Here is a 20143-nt window from a genome sequence, read left to right as displayed (position 1 = left end):
GGACCCTACATCAGGGTGTCCCCGGAAGGCACCAGGCGCCAGTGCCACTGCAGATGGGCAGGGGAGGGTGTGAGCTGTGCAGCCGGTGCTCGGGGAGACACCACACTCCCCCATCACACCCCGCAGACCCGCCAGGTCCCAGCAGGTCCCTCTCCAGAGACTCCCCACCCCGGAGGAGCCTGGCTGTGCCGCCGTCACGGATCGATCTTGCGACGGAGCCAGACTCGGGCGCAGGCGGGCCGGCCAGGAGCCCCCTCCCGCCAGCACGGGAGGCAGCTTGTTTTCTCTCCTCCTCTTGAAAAATGAAATTTCAAAGAAACATGGAAATCCTCAACTCGGCTCGACAGAGCAGACAGCCCTCGCGACCGCGGCGGGGAGCTGGGTGGGCGAGCCGCCCCGGGGCCAGAGCCAGCCAGCCCCAGCGAGGCGCCCACTCCAGGAGCTCATGCCAAGGGGGGCTGAGCCCGCACAGCCCCTGGAACCGTCTGGCCAAATCCCCCATTTCACAGATGGGGACACTGAGGCAGGCAGTCCTCACACGGTGAGCAGTGCTCAAGTGCACACCCACCACCTCCTACCTGCACAGGACAGGGGCACAGGTGCTGGGCACAGCGGGGCTCCCTGCACCCAGCCCACAGTAGGCCGAGGCGGCTGGAGGGCCCCAGGCACCGGGCGAATTCCAGCCCTGGCCCCTCTCACCGGCCTCTGCGGGGCCCTGCGCCCAGGCCCGGCCTCTTCTGGAAGGCCCGCAGCTGGACGTGCGCCAGTGCTGGCCCCCAGGGCACCCTGAGAGGCCTCTGTTCTGCCAGAGGGAGGCTCCTGGGGTGCAGCCTTTGCTCACATCCCAAGAAGGGGACCCCAGGACAGATGGCAGGAAGGGTCGCCAGGGGCTGGAGGCCAGGAGGAGAGGCTGGAGGGGGCCCCGGAGGCAGAGCCCCGCTGGGCCGGGAAGCTGCTGCAGCACACCCTCCCCCAGCCTGGGGAGACCGGCCGCAGGCAGTGCACACGCCCGTGGGTGTGTGCGGCGTTGTGCTCGGTGCACACGTGTGTACTGCACTGCGTGGGCACGTGTGTGTGTGCATGCACTAGTGTGCACACTGGACAGCACGGTCTTGTGGTGTGTGTGCACAGCTGTGGCTGGACACAGGGGGGTGCACGGGGATGCGCGGGGCCTGCTATGGGCAGGCACTAGCGCAAGCCCTGCATTGCGTGCACGTGCAAGCCTGTGTGCATGGGGGCTGCGCACACGTCTCAGAGTGCAGTGGGCGGTGCCAGAAAACACCTGCGCTGGGTCCCAGGAGCGGCGCCCAGAGGCGGGGGCCCTGCGGGAGTCGTGCTTCCCTTTGGCTCCCAAGGCAGGGGTGGGGTGAGGGGCTGTTGGGCAGCCCTGCCCCAAAGTCCCCACTTCTCCGTGCGGGCTGAGCTGCGCCCCACAGCGCCCCTCCTGGTGCTCCAGGCCCAGGCCCGTACCAGCGAGTCTCCTGCGGGCAGCCTCTCCAGCCGGCCGGCCAGGGCCTTGGCTCGCTCCAGGAGAACCGGGGGCAGCGGCCACACCTCATTTTCAAGCAGCTGCAACCCCTACAACTGCTGCGTGCCCATGGCCCTGAAGCCAAGCCTCTGCACCCCTGTGCTCTGGGGGGCCTGGGAGGGGTCTCTCCCATGCCCTCGGCTGTGGGCTTGACCTGCTGGGAGAGCCCTGCCTCCCGCACGGTGCCAGGGCTGATGCCCCCACTGGGCCGCCAGCACCCAGATGCCCCCGGTCTGGCCTGGCCTCGAGGTCCGTGTGCCCCGGGGGCCCAGCGCTAAGTGTCCCTTCTCCTCTCAGGGCCTTGTGCCAGCCTGGCTCTGCTTGTGGACGTGTGGAGCTGGGGAGTGGGTCCCCCAAAGGGCTCCCTGGAAGATGAGAACCCCTCACAACCTGAGCGGGCCTGTGTGGCTGGCCAGCTGCGGGGGGGGGGGCAGGGTCTTAGAGCCACCTGGGAGGCCACCGTCCCTCTGCTGGACCCGTCTCCCCCGCCCCAGGCAGCGTCCAGGCCTCGAGCATGCTCCTCCCCCCCAGGGACCCCAGGCCCTCCTGGGCCTCCGCGCCGCCCTCCCATCTGAGCTGGGGCGAGGGGCGCGCCTGGGGCCCGCTGGCAGAGGCCCCGCATCCCTGGGGAAAGGCAAGGCCCAGAACTCCGGCTTCTGCTCCCCGGGCCCGCGCCCCCAGACCTCCGCTCACCGACCCAGACCCAGACCCAGACCCCGCGGGGCCCAGCGCGCCTCTGCCGAAGGGAGCCAGGGGCGTGCGGTCCGGGTACCCCGAGAGGAATGAGGCGCCCGCACAAGGCCGCCCGCCATCCGGGCATCCAGCCAGGGGCGTCTGTCAGGGGCGGTGAGTTTGCGGCCCCGTCCCCCTCCCCAGGCACCGGAGCGGAGCGCAGCCCACCAGGCCGGCGTGGCCGCGGGGCGGGAGCCGGCCGGGGCGCGGGGGGCCGGGGCGCGGCGGGGCGCGGCGGGCCCGGCCGGGGTGGGGAGGCGGCCCGGGTCGGCACCGCCTGCCCGGAGGCCGGGGCGGGTCTGGGCCGCCCGCGGCGCGCCGGGGCGAGCGGCGTCCTCCGCGGCCCCCGAGGCCGGCGCCGCCCGGGTGTGCGCGCCCGCGCCGTGTGCGTGTGCCCGGCCGGGGCGCGCAGGCCCCGGGAGCTCCGGCCCGGCCAGCGGCCCCGCGCGGCCCCGCCCGGCCCCTCGCCGCGCGCGCCCCGCCTCCCCCTTCCCCCCCCCGCCCCGGCGCCGCGCGGCCGCTCGCCCCGGCTCGGCTCCGGCCGCTCCCCCCGGCCGCCCCCGCCCCGCCCCGCCCCGCGCCCGCCCCGCCCCGCGCCCGCCCCGCCGCGCAACTCGCCCCAAGTTGGCGGCGCAGCCGGCGGCCGCACTCGCCGAGCGCACGGGCGGGCGGCGGGCGGCGGCGGCGGGCGCGGACCGCGGGGGCGCCGGGCGGGGCGCGGGGGGCGCGGGGGGACGCGGGGCGCCGGCGCCCGGCCCGGGAAAGTGAAGTCGGCGCGGGGGCCGCGCGGGGCTCGGGCTCGGGGCTCGGGGAGCGCGGCGCGCCCGGATGGGAGGCGGAGCGCCCGGGCCGCCGCCGCCCGCCGCCCGCGCCCCGGCCGGGGGCCGCGGGGCCTTCGGGGCGCGCCCGCTCGGGCGCCGCGCGGCCGTGGGCTCGCGGCCCGGGCGCTCCCCGTGAGCGGGGCGAGGGCGGGGCGCGGGGACCCCGGGGCCTGCCCCCTCCCCTCGCCGCGCGCCGCGCCGCGCCGCTCCGGGCGCCTCCCGCTCTGCACTCGCGCGCGCCGGGGCGGGAGCCGCAGCCGCCTCTCCGCGCGCTCCCCGCCGCGCCGCCACGGCCCGGGCCGGCTGCGGGCGCCGCGGTCCCCGGAGGGCGGGCGGCGATGCGGGCGCCGGCGCGGGCCGGGGGGCGCCCGAGCTGCGGCGGCTGCGCCCCGGGCCCGCGCGGGCCCGCGTAGCGCGGCGCGGACCATGGCGGCCCCGGCGCTGGCGGCGGCGCTGGCGGCGGCGACCGGCCCCAACGCGAGCGGCGCGGCCGCCAACGCCTCGGGCGCCGCGCGGGGGGCCGGCGCGGGGCCGCCCCCGGGCCAGTACTCGGCGGGCGCCGCGGCGGGGCTGGCGGCGCTGGTGGGCGTCCTCATCGTCTTCACCGTGGTGGGCAACGTGCTGGTGGTGATCGCCGTGCTGACCAGCCGCGCGCTGCGGGCGCCGCAGAACCTGTTCCTCGTGTCGCTGGCCTCGGCCGACATCCTGGTGGCCACGCTGGTCATGCCCTTCTCGCTGGCCAACGAGCTCATGGCCTACTGGTACTTCGGGCAGGTGTGGTGCGGCGTGTACCTGGCGCTCGACGTGCTCTTCTGCACCTCGTCCATCGTGCACCTGTGCGCCATCAGCCTGGACCGCTACTGGTCCGTGACGCGCGCCGTCGAGTACAACCTGCAGCGCACGCCGCGGCGCGTCAAGGCCACCATCGTGGCGGTGTGGCTCATCTCGGCCGTCATCTCCTTCCCGCCGCTCGTGTCGCTGTACCGCCGGCCCGACGGCGCCGCCTACCCGCAGTGCGGCCTCAACGACGAGACCTGGTACATCCTGAGCTCCTGCGTGGGCTCCTTCTTCGCGCCCTGCCTCATCATGGGCCTGGTCTACGCGCGCATCTACCGGGTGGCCAAGCGGCGCACGCGCTCGCTCAGCGAGAAGCGCGCGCCCGGCGGCCCCGACGGCGCGGCGCCGCCCACGGAGAACGGGCTGGGCGCGGGCGAGAACGGGCACTGCGCGCCCCCGCGCCGCCCGCGCGCCGGCGCGGCGCCCGAGGACAGCCCCGAGGACAGCCCCGGCGGCGGCGGCGGCGCGGGGCGGGGGGCGGCCGGGGGGCGGCGGCGCCGGGGCGCGCTGCGGCGGGGCGGCCGGCGGCGCGCGGCGGCGGCGGGCGAGGGGGGCGCGGCCGGCGCGGACGGGCGGGGGCCCGCGGGCCCGGCCGACCCCGGCGCGCTGGCCGCCGCGCGCGCCCCGGGCCCCGGCGGCCGCCTGTCCCGCGCCAGCGCGCGCTCCGTCGAGTTCTTCCTGTCGCGCCGGCGCCGCGCGCGCAGCAGCCTGTGCCGCCGCAAGGTGGCCCAGGCGCGCGAGAAGCGCTTCACCTTCGTGCTGGCCGTGGTCATGGGCGTGTTCGTGCTCTGCTGGTTCCCCTTCTTCTTCAGCTACAGCCTGTACGGCATCTGCCGCGAGGCCTGCCGCGTGCCCGGGCCGCTCTTCAAGTTCTTCTTCTGGATCGGCTACTGCAACAGCTCGCTCAACCCGGTCATCTACACCGTCTTCAACCAGGACTTCCGCCGCTCCTTCCAGCACATCCTCTTCCGCCGGCGCCGGCGCGGCTTCAGGCAGTGACCGGCGCCCCGCGGGCCTGGGCCGGGGCCGGCCGGGCCGGACTGTCCGCGCGGCGCCGGGGAGGGCGCGGGCGGCGAGCGGGGCGGCCCCTGGGCTCCGCTTCTCGGCCAGGGCTGCCCGGGGGGGCCGCGGCCGCAGACTGCACGCGGGTGCGGGCACAGCCCCCCGCGCCACCCCGCGCCCACCCCGCGCCCCTCCAGCAAGGGCGGCGCGCCCGGGGCGCGCGCGGCGGGAGCCTCTGACGGTCTTTGGTCGGTGACTGTATTTCAGTGTTTGCCAAAAACGACAGCCTCAGCAGCCACACTATTTTCTAAATAAACCTTTGTAATCTAGGTGTCCCTGGCGCCCTGGGCCGCAGCGGCGGGCCCCCAGCCTGCGCCCTGGGGGAGGAGGAGGAGCAGGGCTTCCCGGGGAAGCGCTTAGCAGGGGGACGGTCCCCCCCCCCCCCACGCACTGCTGCCCGGGCAGCCCCGGCCCAGGGTGGGGTGGGCGCGCTGCGTCCGGCCTGCTCTGCTGCCCCCGAAGCTTTGGGACAGTCCCCGGCCTCTCGGCACTGGTGGACCTGCCGCCGGGGAGGTCCCTCCGGGAAGCAGCGCCCCGCAGCACCCGTCCAGTCCGGAGCAGAGGGAGAGGGCGGAGGCCAGGCGGGCCGAGCCCCTGCCCTGGCCAGAGGTGTCTCTCGAGCCCAGGTGCTGGGGAGGGAAAGCCTGGGCTGGCTGCAGGAGGTGCTGGAGCCCCGCCTCTGAGCCTGGGCTCCCCCAGCGCAGCCAGCCTGGGCCCTGGTGTCTGTCCTCACCCCGACAAGGCTGGGGTGGTGGTGGGAGGAAGGGACTGGCCGTGGCGGAGCAGGCGCCCCTCCTGGGCAGCACCAGTCCCCGCGGCCCGGGAGCTCTGGGACAGTGGGGATGGGGGTGGTGGCAGGACCTGGCATTGCAGGGGAGGGGGCGCCTGTCCACGGCACACATGCCCACCAGCAGGCACGCTCGCACACACGTGAGCTCGGGGGCTGGAGCGGCCTGTGTGGCCCCTGCGCCCCCTGTCTGTCAGCCTAGGGCTCCCCTGAATCGGCACCCCTCTTCCTTGGCTTGGGGTGGCCTGAGGTCTGTCCTGGGGAGGGCTCGGCCCGGCCTCTGGCCTTCCGTTCCCGGCCAGTGGCCAGTGGCCCCTTGCCTGGTGGGCCGGGGCTGGCTGGAGCACACCCCTCGGCCGCCCGGCCTCGTCACCCCAGGATGTGTGCGCTGCTTTCCGGCTGTCCACACCAGCTCCCGGGGGTCACCCACACCCGCTCTGTTCAGGCTCAGGGACAGAGGGGCAGCCCAGTTTGGGGGGGAGGCTGCCCAAAGTCCCAGGCTCCCCCCAGTCAGGGCCGGCCATGCGTGGTGCTGGCCTGGCTGCAGCCCTCACAGCCGGCTCAGCGCACCCCTCCTGCGGGAAGCTCACGCCCCGCCCGGCTATGTTTCCCCCATCCCGAGTCGGGGTCTTGTGGAGCAGGGATGGCCGCACCGCCCCCTTGGAGGCCAGAGGAGCACCGAGGGCCGCGGGGCCCTCTCTGTCCTGTGAGCGGAGGCCGGTGGCCCCTGGCCTGCTCGGCCTCCACTTCCTCAGGGCCGGCGCTGAGCAACGGCCTGCCCGGCTCTCCCGGCGCCGTCACCTCACGCTGAGCCCTGGCAGCATCTCGACCCCTCAGGTGTGCGGGCGGCTGGCTCCCCAGTACCCAGCAGCGCCTAACGACCGCCAGGATGCAAACGCCAGAAGTCTGTGGTGGAAAATAATCGGGTTATCCATTTCCCGGGGGGCTGACGCCACAAATCGAATTGAGAGCAAATCCGTCCCCTTTTAACTAGTCCAGGTGAAGCTGTTGTTCCAACTTGATGCTCCCGTGTCTCCGCGGGCAGAGAGCGGGCGCTCACTCCGGGCCTGGACCGGTCTCCGCAGGACCCCGCCGCCCTGGCCGGATGCCCTCGTGGGTCCTTGCGGCTGGCCGGGCCACAGGGTCCACATGGGGCCTGAAGGCCCAGGAAAGGCGGGCAGTGCATGGGCAGTGCCAGGGCCTGTGCTGCAACCGCCCCAGCAGGCCTCTGTGACCCCGGGTGGGGTGGCTGCATGGTGACCCGCTGTCCCTCACACGGCTTCTGTTCCCAGGTGGCCAAGGCTGGCCGCAGTGCGGCACTAGCTCCCGAGGCCTCTGGATGGGCTTGACAGCTGCGCGGCTATGTGGCGCCCCGGCCTCAGGCTCCTCCTGGCGAGTGGGCATAAGCCAGGGGGCCCTGCATGCCTGGGCCGCCCCGCTGCAAGCCCCCCGCGGGAAGAAGCCCTGTGGAGGCATCTGGAAGAGGTGTTGGCTCACGACTGAGGGGCCCCTGGGGTCCCCAACTGTTAAGGGGTTCGCCATCTGTCTCGTGAGGACAAGGGAAGCAGACTCAGTGTGGAAGAGGCTTCGGAGGATCCGTGCGCAGAGAGAGACGAGAAAGGATATTCTAGAGAATTTCCCAGTAAAACTCCCCAGATTACCCGTCTCCTCCTGGGCTGAAGCCCAGCCAAGCCGATTCGCCCCCAAGTGGGCCTGCTGAGGCCAGGAAGTTTGCCCCGAGTCGGAGGCCCCTTCTGGGGGGGACCAGGGGAGGGGGCGGGAGGGGCCGGGCAGGCTCGGAGCAGAGGGACACCATACAATGAAGACGGTGGCCCCCACTGTCTGGGTTGCGTCCCCCCCGCAGCTCCCCCTCACTGCCCCCAGAACCAGAAGCCCCAAAGCGCAGTGCAGGGCCTGGGGCCTCTGCCCCTCCCAGCTGCGCAGCCGGAGGAACCCTGGGCGGGCCGCCGTGCTCGCACCACGCTCATCCCTTCCCGCCGCTTTGTCTACACGCGTGCCCCGGCCGAGCCTGGCGCTGGCGCTTTCCTGCAAGCCGGGGACGCAGCTGCAGGACACGGATGTCACGGCCCTGGGAGGCGCTGGCCTGGTGCTCGGTGGGGGCCAAGCCCAGGCAGCCGGCCAGCGGATGCTGGAAGGCCTAAGCGAGCCCTGAGCTGAGGTGCCCCGGGCATCAGTGGTGGAGCCAGCAGTGGCCTCCATGGTGCCATCAGGCTGAGCCGGCGCTGGGGCGAGGGCAGCACAGTTGTTGCCACTGGCCACTCCCGGGCGGCTTTGCCCCCTGCGTCTCCGCCTCTGCCAGCAGGACAGGGGTGTGGCCCCCCAGCGTGGGCCCCGCCAGCCGGGCTTGGAAGCAGGTGGTGTCGGGCAATGTGTGGGCCCTGGACCTGGGCCTGGAGCGGGAGCGTGGCCGAGGGGGCCTGGGCCACCTCTGGGCTCTTTGGGCGTCCTGCCCTGTGCGGGGAGAGCTGCGAAGCAGTGCCGGGGCCGTGTCTGCCACCTGCCACCTCGGGGACCTTGGGTTTTATTTATGAGAGCTGGAGCCATTGCAGCAAAGTACCTGGAAGTGACCCAGGAGCGCTGCAGGTGAGTGGGCTCCAGGCTGCAGCTCCGCTGGAGGGTGGGGCAGCCCCGGGGCAGAGTGCCAGCTTCACGGGTGGGGGTGGGGGGGCTTGGGTGCCGGCATGGGGCCTGGAAAGGGGCCTCGGTGAGGGCTGGGGCTTTGGGGCTGGGCGGGGGGCCTCGGCCGAGCCCTGCGCGACGTGGTGGACTTGCAGGCCCAGGCAATGTGAGGCGCCTCGGGACAGCGCACTTTGTGTCTCAGAGCAGTTTCCTCCTGGCCGGCGCGGCTGCTCCTTGGGCTGGGGCTGTGAGCGGGCAGGCCCGGGGGCGGGGGAGCTCTGCACCCTGTAAAGTGTGGTGCCCAGGGCCAGGGGCTTGCAGAGGCTCCAGAGCACTTAGGGGGTGGCGGCAGGCACCAGCACCTGCAGATACGGTGAGAGAAGCTTCTGGAAAGATGCCCCACAAGGCTGCTAGGAGCCAAAGAGGGCTCCTCCAGCTCCTCCAGCCCGACTGGCTCCTCCAGTCGGCCTCCTGTGAGGCTGGTCACTGGCCGTGGTGATGGAAAACTACCAGGCTGGAGGCCAGGCTCCGCGGGGTGGCCCTTATCTCCCATCAGGCAGGAGACTTGCTGGCCAGATCCAGACCAGCAGTGGAGGAAGAAGGGCCTTTCCGCTCCTGGAGACCTAGGGGCGGCCTGGCCGCAACATCCCCCAGCTCCTGCCACAGCCCGGGGCTGGGCTGGACCCCACCAGGCACCCCCCCCCCCCAGCCGTGACTAGGAGCGGCCACAGGCACGGAGCCGGAGGAAGCGTGTGCCCAGGATAGAGGGCAGTCTTGCCACTGCCCCCCCGCCTGCTGGTGGTCAGCACATCCCCGAACCCCCTGACCCAGTCACTCCACCAGCGTTGCTTCCTCAGCCCTGGTACGCCCCACTGCCCGCCCCCCTACTCCGCAGGCACAGGGGAGACCGGACACACGGCCGGGGCTGAGGCCGGGTGTGAGCCCAGCACCGCGGGGGCCTCTGAGGCTGCATGCCCGCCCCCCCTCCCCATGGAGGGGGCCTCACTCCTGGGCTACTGTCGTTCCTGGGGCCACAGGCCCTGGGGGGAGCTGGAGATGAGGCCTCTGCAGGACAGAGCCTGCCAGCCCACGGTTCCAGCCACTCAGGGCTGTCCCCGGGGCCAGGGTGACCGCCGCTGGGCTCAGTGGGCCACCCCTGCTGCAGAGCAAGAGGCCAGTGCAGCTCAGCGGGGCCAGTGCCTGCCGCAGGCCCCAAGAGTGCTTGGGGCGGGGGAAGGAGGGGGTGCTCTCTGCCTGCGGGGGGGAAGCGGTCCCGCCAGCCGGGAGGGTCGGGACACACTCCTGCACCCACAGGCCCCACTCTCTCCACGCCCCTCTGTGCTTGCCTGCGCCCCCTGAGAGTGCCCCCAAAGGGGCAGGACTGCCTCCCCGCGCCGCAGTCCCACCAAGAGGGGTCCTGACCGGGACGCATGTGTGTCCGGTAGCGGGGACGGGCCTGTTTCCCCCCAGAAAACAAGTGCTCTGCCTGAGGGCCCGTGGGGTCCTCTCCGCCACCTCTCCCCTGGCCTCTGGGCAGCTGCACCCCTCGCTGGGCCTGCACCCCTGCTTGCCTCCTGGCCCCGCAGAGGCCCCTCCTCTCGGTCAGCCCTGGAGGGTGGGTCTGTGCCCGGAGCCCCCTGGCCTGCCCCTGCTCCATCTTGCACCCAGTGTGCCTGGACAGAGCCTGCCGAGACCACAGCGGCTCCGTGGCGGCAGGGCCGTCCCCAGCCCTGGGCCCAGCTCCGGCTTCTCCTCCCCGCCGGGCCGGCATGGCCAGGCCCGACCAGGGCTGATGTCCAGGGAGGTGGGTCCCGGCCGCCCCGGCCTGCGGAGCCCCTCCCTGCTCTGGGAGTCCTGCGCCGGCGGGCAGCCATGTGACCGGCGGGGTCCTGGAGGGTGCCTCCTCCTGCGGCCGCCACCCGCCGCGCTCCCCCTCAGGGGAAAACCCCAAGTTCTGCCGCAGCGCGAAAGCTGTCGCCGGGATGAACAGCTTCCATTTCCCCCTAGGACGGAGGCCTCCAGACCTCGGTCCCTGGGCGCCAGCCGTGGGCTCCACTGGGTAACACCCAACCAGGTGTCTCGGGTGTCCCCAGGGACGGCCCCGCCCGCGGCCCCAGCTCCCACCTCTGCCCCTCCCTGGCCTGACTTGCTGAGAGACTGGGGACTCCTGCTGCTGAGCTGAGGGGAGTGCTGAGGAGCCAGCACCGTGCTGCGCTGTGTGCACGCTTGTGCCCACGCTCGCTCGCTCGCACGCCCGTTCACGGCGCCTGGGACGGGCGTGTGGGTGAGCAGGGCAGGGTCTGGCAGGTGGCCTGGGGCCCGGGCGGGACGCTGGCCGAGGGCTGCCGAGTGCGGGGCTCCCGGGGCCGTCGCAGAGCGCGCAGTGGAAGCCTCTTGCCGCCTGTCTCGCCTGGACACAATCAATACGTCCCGGGAAGACGAGGACGGCCGCCCGCTGAGCGCTCCAGCCGCCCCGCAAGGCGCGCGTTCGGTTTGGGCTCTGACCGGGAGCCAGGGCCGGGTCTGGAGGTGCTGGGACACCCCCTCGGCACAGGCCCCACGCTGGGGTGGGCGGAGACCAGGCCGAGACCAGGCCGACTCGCCTGGAGGTCTCCGCTCGGGCGCCGGGGGCAGTGCCGGCCGCTGCGCTCTCGGCCGAGTTGCTGCCGGCCTCCCGCGTCCTCTCAGCGGCCACACACAGGCTCGAGAGACGGGGAAGCTGAGGCCCGGAGGAGGGCCGCCGCCGTCTTCTCTGCCTCCACGCCCCGCGTGGGTCTGGGGCCTCGGGGGCTGTGGCCGAGTCAGGGCACCGCTTCCGTGCGCTGGTCTCCTGCCAGCTCCGGGCCGTGCTGGGGGCCCGGAGGGCCGGGGCAGCGTGGGCCCTCTCGCTGGAGGCCCCGTGTCCAAGCGGGCGACATGGAGCTGCGTGGAGAGCAGGGTCCTGGGGGGCCAGGCCGGGCAGGCGGCCCGGTGGGAGCGACCGGGCTTCTAGGGAGGCCTCTGTGGGGTGAGCCTGCCGCAGGGCCGGGGTGGCTGGGGGCGCGCTGCAGAGGCTTCCTCGAGAAGGCGGCCTCTGTCCTGAGTTCTGGGAAATTTAAGAGCCGCCTGCAGCCCACGAGGAGGGCATCCTGGGGGACAGCAGGACAGCGCAGAGGGCCTGGGGCTGCGCCCTGTGGGGAGTGCGGAGCAGGCGGTTTCTCTGTGGCGGGAGGCAGAGCGTCGTCAGCTGGGCCTGGGAGACCTGCTGGCCAGGGGCGTCTGCCAGCTGTAGCCACAGCTCACAGGCAGATGGACCTGGAGTGAAGCAGGACGGGGGCGGGGGGGGGGGGCGGCGGGAACACCTGCTGAGGCCACCCCCCCCGCCCCCACTTCAGGGGCAGCAGCCACCTTGGAGAGGTGTCCTGGCAGCTGGAGGCGCTTTGGGCCCAGGGGCTGGGGGACCGGGTGAGCTGGGGGGGAGGGGAGGGGGGGGTTGGGGGGCGGGATGAGGGAGGAAGCCGGGAAAGGCAGACTGTTCTTCAGAGAAGTCCCCTGGGAAGCAGGGGGGAGTGAGGGCCTCCAGTGGAGGGGGGTGCCTTGCGTGGGGTGGTAGGTGGAGCGGGGCATCTGGGGGACAGGTGGGCGGGCTCAGGCCCTGGCGTGCTCGCCTCACGAGGACTGAGGTCTGGCTGAGGGGACACGCGGGGCCAGGTCGGCCTCTGGCTGCCGGGCCAACCTCTGCTGCCGCAGCCAGGCTGGCTGCCCCCTGCCCTTGGCCGTGGCCAGTGGTGGCTAATTGCATCTGTGAGTTTGGCGCGGCTGTTTACAGAAAGCTTTTATCCCCAGGACAGGTGGAAATTGGATTTGGGGGCCCTGGATTGAAACACTCCCTGACTCCTGCTCTCACCCTGCCGTGTGGGGGCTCGGGCGGAACATGCGTGATGTACCCTCTACTCCCTGGGTCTGCCAGGTGCACACCTGGGCTGCCTCTCCTTTGCACATGCCCTGGGCGCGAGGCCGGCTGAGCCCGCTGGTCACCAGGGGCCGCCTGGCATGGTGTGGTCTCGGGCCTTGGGTCGTTCACACCTGTCGGGGAGGCTGAGGGGCCCTATGGGAATGGCACCCTTGGAGGATGGTGGGGTTCCTGAACTACCCACAAAGGCTTGTCTCTACAGAAATGCAGAAGTCTTGGTGAAGACTTCCAGCTGCCAGCAGTTTTGGGGGTGGTTCCAACTCTTTGTGACGCTTGGATGGGCCCTGCAAGGCTGCCCTCCAAGTTGAGGAGCCGCCTTCTTCAGGAAGCCCCCTGTGATTCATCTCTTCTCTGACCTGTCACCTCCAGGGCCACCCTAGATGGGTGGCCACTCTAGACACAGGCTTCCCAAGGCCACTTCTCAAATTTGAAAGTCTCCTGAAGGTCGTTGGGACCCTCCTCCCAAGCAGACACCTCTGCTGGTCCCCAGACACGCTAGTGCAACCTCCTCTGCACACGTGGCCAGTCTGGGGGGACGCGGGACGTTCGTGTGATTAACTTCACTTTGTGAGCAGAGGTCCCTTTGCCTCCCGCCCTGAGGCTCAGGACATCCAGCAGCAGCGGGCAGCCCCATGGGCATGGACAGCCTGGCAGGCGAGCGGCCACCCGCTGTGAGTGTGGGCATGGGGTCTGGGGGGTTGGTGTCATCAGCAGGGCTGGGCTGCCCAGCTGACAGGGGAGCACGCTAGGGAACGCCAGGGCTTGCCGGGAGGCGGGCCAGTGCCAGGAGCGTGCCAGGAGCCAGCCAGGAGCGGGCCAGGTGAGCAGGCCAGGTGAGCGGGTCAGGTGAGCAGGCCAGGAGTGCGGCCTGGGGGGGCTGCTTCTCAATGTGCCACTGGCAGCGCCACCAGGGTGGGTTGAGGACAGGCCGGACACTCCCGGCACCTACCGGACAACGCCAGCCCCAGCCTCCCCTCCCCGGTCTCCCCACTCCAGCAGGACGGCTTACAACTGCCATGAAGAGGGACAGGAGGGGCCAGTGGCCACTTCTGGGAGAAGCGCCCAAGGTGCCGGCCACCCAAGGGCATGTGAGCGGATGGGCAGAGAAAGCTCCAGAAACTCCCTCTCACCACGAAGGGGAGGAGGAGGCGGGGAGAGCCAAGCCTGGGCTGCCCTGGGCAAGGGGGTGGCTGGGGGGGTGTTGCTGGTGGGAAAGTAGGCCCAGGGGTGTCCGAGCCAAAGCCCGAGGGCTGGGTTAGGAGAACCGGCTTCCCTGGGGTGGGGTCGGCATTGGGAGAGACGGGAGCTGCCGCGCTGCTTTCAGAGGGAAAGTCAGGAGTTTGGGGTTAACCCTGGATGCCGGGGAGGCAGTGGGCGGGGCTCAGGGAGGAAGGAATGGCCCAGGGGAAGCTTCTAGAGGGAAAAGCAGACACCACAGGACAGCTAGTGAGGCCCAAGTGTGACCTCCTGCGTCTGGCCAGGTTTGGGGGAGGTCAGGCTTTCCCTGCCCCACCCGGGGACCCTCAAGTCTTTAGTTCAGTCCCCGTGGGAGGTGTCTGTCTACAGGGGTGGTGGGGTGGAGGTGGGGACAGCAGCAGAGGGAGGCAGGGAGCTGGGCCCGGCTCATCCCTCCACCTGAAACCCCAGGAATGGGGCTATTCCAGCCGGCTGGAGGCCAGCATGGCCACTGGAAGAGCTGGGGGCCCTGCAGGTCAGCCTCCCAGCCAGGTCTGCCAGCCCACCCTGGCCTGGCCTGCCTTTCAATTGACCATATATTTATATTTAATTCATTCTATATTATAATGATTATAGTCTTAACATAATACATGATAGGCTAAACCACAGGTTGATTTTATTCTCTGCATTTTCAATGAAAATGGAAGTCCTGTGGGCCGTGTGTGGCTCAACTATGCGGGAGGGGGACCTGCATTCCTGCCAGCACCCGGCTCAGTCCCCACCTACCACTCTTATGTGGCCCAGGTTCAGATGACCCAAAGGGACAGCCAACCACAACCATACAAAGGATGAACAAACCAGGGTCACAGCATCACCTCCCTTTTTCCAGACTTGCTGCTCCTATTAATGTGACCAATTAATGTAAGGCTCAGTTCTTTCTAGTTAACATCACCCTAACCGTATGCTTAAGGGAACAGGTGTCATTTACATCCTCAGGTCCTTCCTAACAGAGCAGGCGCTTCTCCTGGGAGCATCAGGAAACCTGCTGACCCCTCAGGTTGACCAAGAAGGAATGCCGGAAGCCCAGGGTAAGTGGGTCACTGGATGATCCAGAACATCTCCCCCTCCCAGCGGGGAGGCACAGGTATTTGTGCTCCACACCCCCCCCCCCACCAAGCCTGATGCAAACAGGGCCAGGGCAATTCATTACACATACGTGACATGTTTTTTAAAAAGCAATTTTAGCTTAAAAAAAAAAATACACCGATCCTCTGTAACCCACCTAAAAAACCCCAGGGTAAAAGGGAAGGAGAGACCTATTCCATGATTTCTAAATTCAAATGCTTCCTCTTCCGGGGCTTGGATCACCACTCCCCATCCAAGTGTGGGTTTGGAGAAAAACGTCTCCTTCACTCAACTACTCTTCAGCCTGGAGGGATGAATTGTCAGGCACATCCATGGAGAACACAAACCTTCCCTGGAGGCGGCCCTCCAAGGCCACGGGGCGGAGCCCGGAGCAGCGGAGGGGGGCGCGGAGATTACAGCCCAATGGGTGAGCTCGAGGGTGAGCCCCCTCCACGCACCGAGCCCAGCGAGAAGGATGTTTATGAGTCTGGTCTGGCCGCCCCCTGAGACGGCTTGTTTCATTTGGGAATTGCAAAACCTCCAGCCACTTAGTAAAACAAAGCAGGGACATATTTTAAGGGGGAAGTAGGTTTAATCTCTGGGCTTTGGAGATGAGGCTCCAGCAGATTGGGGGGTGCTTAGCCTGAGCCAGGTCCCCTGAGCCAAGGGGGGTGACCGCACAGGAAGCTTTTCTTGGTGTGAAAGCGCCTTATATAAGCCCGTTTGCATAAATGTTTTCCTGGGTTGGATAAATAGCGCTTTTCTATTTAAATTTAATCTGGGTCCTTGAGAATGAATTCCACTGATCTTTTGGTAACCCTGGGGATTTCTCCTTGATGCAAATTTCAACGTGAACTGCAGAGCCCATAAAGCCAGCGGCCCAGGCTCCCGCAGCGCTAGGGCAGGGTCTGCTGAGCAGGAAGCCAAGGGGGGGGGGGCGGCCCCGCCCGAGCGCCACACCAGGGGGAGACGGGCACGAGCCCGGCAGCGGAGTGCTGGTGACAGAGGAGGGTGTGTGTGTGTGTGTGTGTGCATTTGCACGAGCAGGTGCTGGGGTGTTGGTGTTTTCCACGTGGGGCCGGGGCAGGTCCCTCCCCCACTGCAGCAGGGGGTGGTCTGAGTTCTGAAGACACGGCAGGAGCGCCCGGCAGGGGAGCAGCACGTGCAAAGGCCCCGGGGCAGAGGGTGCTGTTTGGGAACAAGAGTCAGGGTGTCTGAACAGGGAGAGGAGGAAAGGGCAGGGGTCAGGTGCCGTGGGGCCTGAGGGGCCTCTTGGACTGTAGTAGGGACTTTGGACCCCTCTGCATTCGCCCGCTGTGCTGGGGAAGGTGCAGCGGGGCTGGGGGCCAGGCGGTGGCCGCCCAGGGCTAATGTGTCCCACAGGGATGCGGCGGGTGGGGGTCAGAGGGCGGCTCCTTTTCTCTCTGGTCTGTGGGGTGACATTTAGGGACCAGCAGAAACAGGCCTCTCAGGGAAAGGCATGTCCCCCAGCGAGTGGCCACAGCCCAGCACTGGCACAGAGCTCACGCCCTGTGCTGGGGAGCAGCAGCCTCCAGGTCGCTCCCAGCGGCCCCACCCCTGTTACGGCCTCAGCCGCTGGCTGGGAGGGGCTGGAAGGTGCCCGTGTGCCAAACCCCAAGGCCTGGCAGGGAGGACTCCTCGGGTGTCACCTGAGCTGGGGACCTGCTGGTTGCCAGGACCCGTGGGGCAGGGGCGGAGGGTGGCGGCCTCGAGCTGGGACGCGGGGTCTCCAGGGCAGGACAGGCGGGAATGGCCACGCCTGCAGCCTCCAGGGAAGCAGCCCAGGTTAGCCCTCTGACCCCAGAGCGGGGACAGAAGAAAGTTGTCTTGTTTTAAACCACTAAATCCGAGGCGATTAGTTAGTTGCCATAGAAACGAACTCTGGGAGGCTGGGGAGCGGGTGGGGGGGGGGGTCCTGGAGAGAAACCGCAGGGATCCATCCATGCGAGGCTGCGCGGTCCTGGGGGAAGCAGGACACCGTCCCCGGAGCCGCCAGAGGTCACACACGGGGCGCTGGGAGCTGGGGGGGGCTGAGGCCCCAGCCCCCGAGAGCTCCCTGCCGGCCCATCCCGACCGACTGGCGCCACAGAGCCGGGGCCGGAAGGACGCCAGGCCCGGATCCCACGGGCCCTGCCCCTCGGCCGACCCAGGGGTAGCCCGGAGGTGGGTGGGTGGGGGTCCCGCCCAGACTGGACGTCACAGGGGAGGCGCAGAGAGCGCGACCTCGCCAGGAGGGGGCCCGGGGCGCGTGTCCGAGCCAGGCTGCCAGCAGCACAGCTTGGCCAGGAGCGAAGGGGCAGGAAGGGGCGCTGGCTGTCCGGGGCCGCGGGCGGGAGCCTGCTGCCACCCTGCAGGGTCCGGGGCATAGAAACTGCGTGGAAGCCTGACCCAGCGTGGCGGGGCGGGAGGAGGGTCCTGTGGGAGGCCAGCAGGTGGCCAGGGAGGAGCCCCCAGAGGGGGTCAGGGCCCTCCCCTCGCAGAGACCTCACGGGCTCCCTCTCCCCTGCCCCTGAGGACGTCTGCACGGGGCACCCTCGGAAAGGCCCTCCTGGCTGCCCTGACCGGACGCCCCGCCCGAGGACACACCTTGGCAAAGGCTCTAACACCGGCTGCCCCTCCCTGCCGGGAACCCTGGCCAGAGTCAGATCGGCCTGAGGACCCCCTCACCCCAGCATTCTCGGTGGGAGCGGCGTGGGGGTCCAACAGAAGGGCAGGTGCGTGGTGGGGTGGGCTGGGCCCAGCGTCCAGGCCCTGGGGCTGGGACACTGACTTCCGGTAGGTGGCAGAGGACAGCACAGGTGGGGGAGGACCCAAAATGTGGTTCCGGGGGCCATGGGGATCCCGAGGGCAGGACGGGGTGGGGGTGAGTGCAGGCTGCTGGCTGTGGCCTCCCCAGGGCTGGACAAAGGGCAGGGTGGGCGGAGCGGGGTCTTGGCGCTGGCCCCAGAGGCTTGTGCGTCAGGCCCCGGGAAAGGGACAGAGAGGGGAGGCCCCAGGGCGCGCTGCTCCCTGGGGAAGGCGCCGGTCCGGAGGCCTCCTCTGGCCGGTGGTCCCGCTACCGGGAGGCGATGCCGAGACAGCGGCTCCTCAGCCCGGGCCCGTCAGGTGACTCATTCGTGTGAGTTATTTTTAAGTGACTTGAAGGCTGCTGAGGAAGCGCCTGACAGCAGCAGTAATTACCCGCCCCCCGCCTGGAGCAGGCCCCCCAGGTTCCAGGGGTGCTGCCCCCGCACCCCACGCTGCAGGCCGAGGGGTGGCCCCTGGTGCGGGGCAGCTGTGCCCACGGCCTCAGTCCAGGGACAAGCTCACGACCGGCCCGACGTTGCCTCACACCTGGGCCCGACGTCGCCTCACACCCAGATCTGGCTCCCGTCTGCCTCGGGTCCTCCCGGCCCTGGGCGGGCGCCTGCGGGCACCCACCCCACCCCAACCTGTCCCAGACTCAGCCCTGTGGCCCGCAGACGTGGCCTCGGAATCCCGGCTGACTCCGGGACCACCTCTGACGCCCCCTGCGGGGACCCCCCAACCCCTCCCACCCCCCGCCACCCCTTCCTGCCGCAGAGCCAAAGCCGTGTCCCAGGCGAGGGGCTTCCGGGCAAGCTGGGTGGTGGAAGAGGGCGGGTTCCCGCACCCTCCTTGTCACACCCCCGCGCACGCATGCGTGCACCACGCGTGGGCACACACGTGACCCTCAGCCTCCACACGCCAGGCCACATCTCTGTCCCCTCCCTCCCCAGGCCCCAGCCAGACCCCTCCCAGCCCCTGCCTCTGTCCCAGCCACCCCAGGACCTTTGCACCCGCTGCTCCCTCCCCAAGATGTCGGCGCCCCAGCCCCTCACTCGCTCCACACCTTCCCCAGACGCCCCCAGCGGTGGGGGCTGAAGTTTCAGCAGCCCCCGGGGTTTTCCCCTCTCGCTTTTTCTCTCTGGCGCTTATCACTGACCTGTGACCCGTCTCGCTCATCCTGACGCTACTGGTCCCTCTGAGACCGGGGGCACCACTCAGGCAGGAATTCCTACCCGTCGCCGGCAGGCCCCAGCCCCGAGCAGGCCTGGCAGGGGCGGGCACAAGACGTCCGGGTGGGCGAAGGAGCGTGGGGACGGCGTGCACGCCTGGCCGCTCCCACCAGCTGCCCGCCAGCCCAGCAGCCCCTCCCGCCAGCACCCCACCGGGCCGGCCCCCGCGCCGCCTCTCAGCCTGTGACCCGACCACCCGCCAGCGAGGCCTGGAGTGACCTCGTGGGGCCGTGACCGGCAGCTGCCCACAGGGCCCGCCTGCCCCCCGGAGCCGAGAGCCGGGTGCTGAGGGTTTGCTCTGCAAAACCTAAACCGAATCCTGGAGGGCTCTGGCTCGGGGGCGGGGGGTACCCGGAGGCGGGCCTGGGCAGGGCGCCCGTGCCTTGACCGACTGGGCCCGCCGAGGCTGGGTGAGCGGACACTCCTGGTGGAGGACACATCCACGGGGCGGTGAGGGCCTGGCTCGCCTGAGGTCCTCGGTGCCTCACTCCCCACAGCCCCAGGGCCCGAGACCCAGAGATCAGGGTCCAGGAAGGCCCAGCCAGGGCCAGAGCCCCTGCCCCCCCGCTCTGACCGCAGGGCACTGCCTTGTCCAGGCCAGACCAGCGTTGGAGGGTGGACACCCCAGCTCTCTGCCCTCCCGGCCTGACGCACGGCCTTGGGAACGGGCTAAATTGTGTGGGGTTTGGCTCGGTGTAATGCAGGCCACGGACCCTGACAACCCTGGGATGGCTTCTTCCCTTTGTCCCGGTCCCGGGGTGACGGCGCCAAATGACAGGGCCCTGGGTGGGGGGGGCTCACAACAGCCAGCGTCACTGCTTTCCAGGGGTTCCACACTCAGGTGTCAGCAGGCCGTGCCCCCCGGGGCTCTGGGGAGCCCTTCCTTGTCTTTTCTGCTTTGGGGGCTCCTGGCACCCGGCCTCCTGGCCCCTCTCTCCAGCCTCTGCCCCCATGGCCACGTGCCCTCCCAGAGCCCCGCCCTTGGGTCTGCACCTGCCCTGTCCCGCCGGCCCTGGCCTTGGCTCAGCACGGCTGTCGCACCCCTATTTCCAGATGAGTCCTCTGCTCCTGGTGCCTGGGAGTGTTGGGGGTACATTTCACCCCACTGTGCCACCCCGGAGGCCCCGGTCCTCAGCTGTCCCCGGAGGCGGCACAGCCCCACTCCCGGTCCCTGTGTCCCTGGAGGAAGGGACTGGGTGCCGGTGCTGCCGGGGCCACCATCCCCTCTCCCCGTGGTCTAGTTTGAGAGCTGGGGGGCCGGGAGGGCAGACAGGGAGAGGCAGGAGCTGTGGGAGCACCACCCCGGGGCGTGACGCCTCATGTCACATGAGACAGCGCACTCCCGGGCCCTGGGCGGCTGCGCCCTGCGTCCTGAGCAGCCAGAGGCCTGGGGCTGGGCCACGCTCACGGAAGCACCGGCCGTGGTCAGGAGCCTGGCTCAGGCTC

At 70.1% G+C, this 20143-nt stretch overlaps 1 protein-coding gene across 1 annotated transcript; it reads left to right on the top strand.

The window, feature by feature from the left end:
• Nucleotides 1–3507: 3507 nt before the first annotated feature.
• ADRA2C (adrenoceptor alpha 2C) lies at nucleotides 3508–4917 on the top strand (the record flags this gene model as incomplete). Its single annotated transcript, XM_084234259.1, has 1 exon — nucleotides 3508–4917. One exon carries the CDS (start codon nucleotides 3508–3510, stop codon nucleotides 4915–4917), a length of 1410 nt encoding a protein of 469 aa, XP_084090385.1.
• Between the last annotated feature and the right edge of the window lie 15226 nt (nucleotides 4918–20143).

Source organism: Talpa europaea (assembly GCF_964194135.1).
Source record: "Talpa europaea genome assembly, chromosome: 5".
Lineage (NCBI taxonomy): Eukaryota > Metazoa > Chordata > Mammalia > Eulipotyphla > Talpidae > Talpa > Talpa europaea.
The sequence above is the reverse complement of the archived record's forward strand: the minus strand, read 5'-3'. Positions and strand labels throughout refer to the sequence as shown.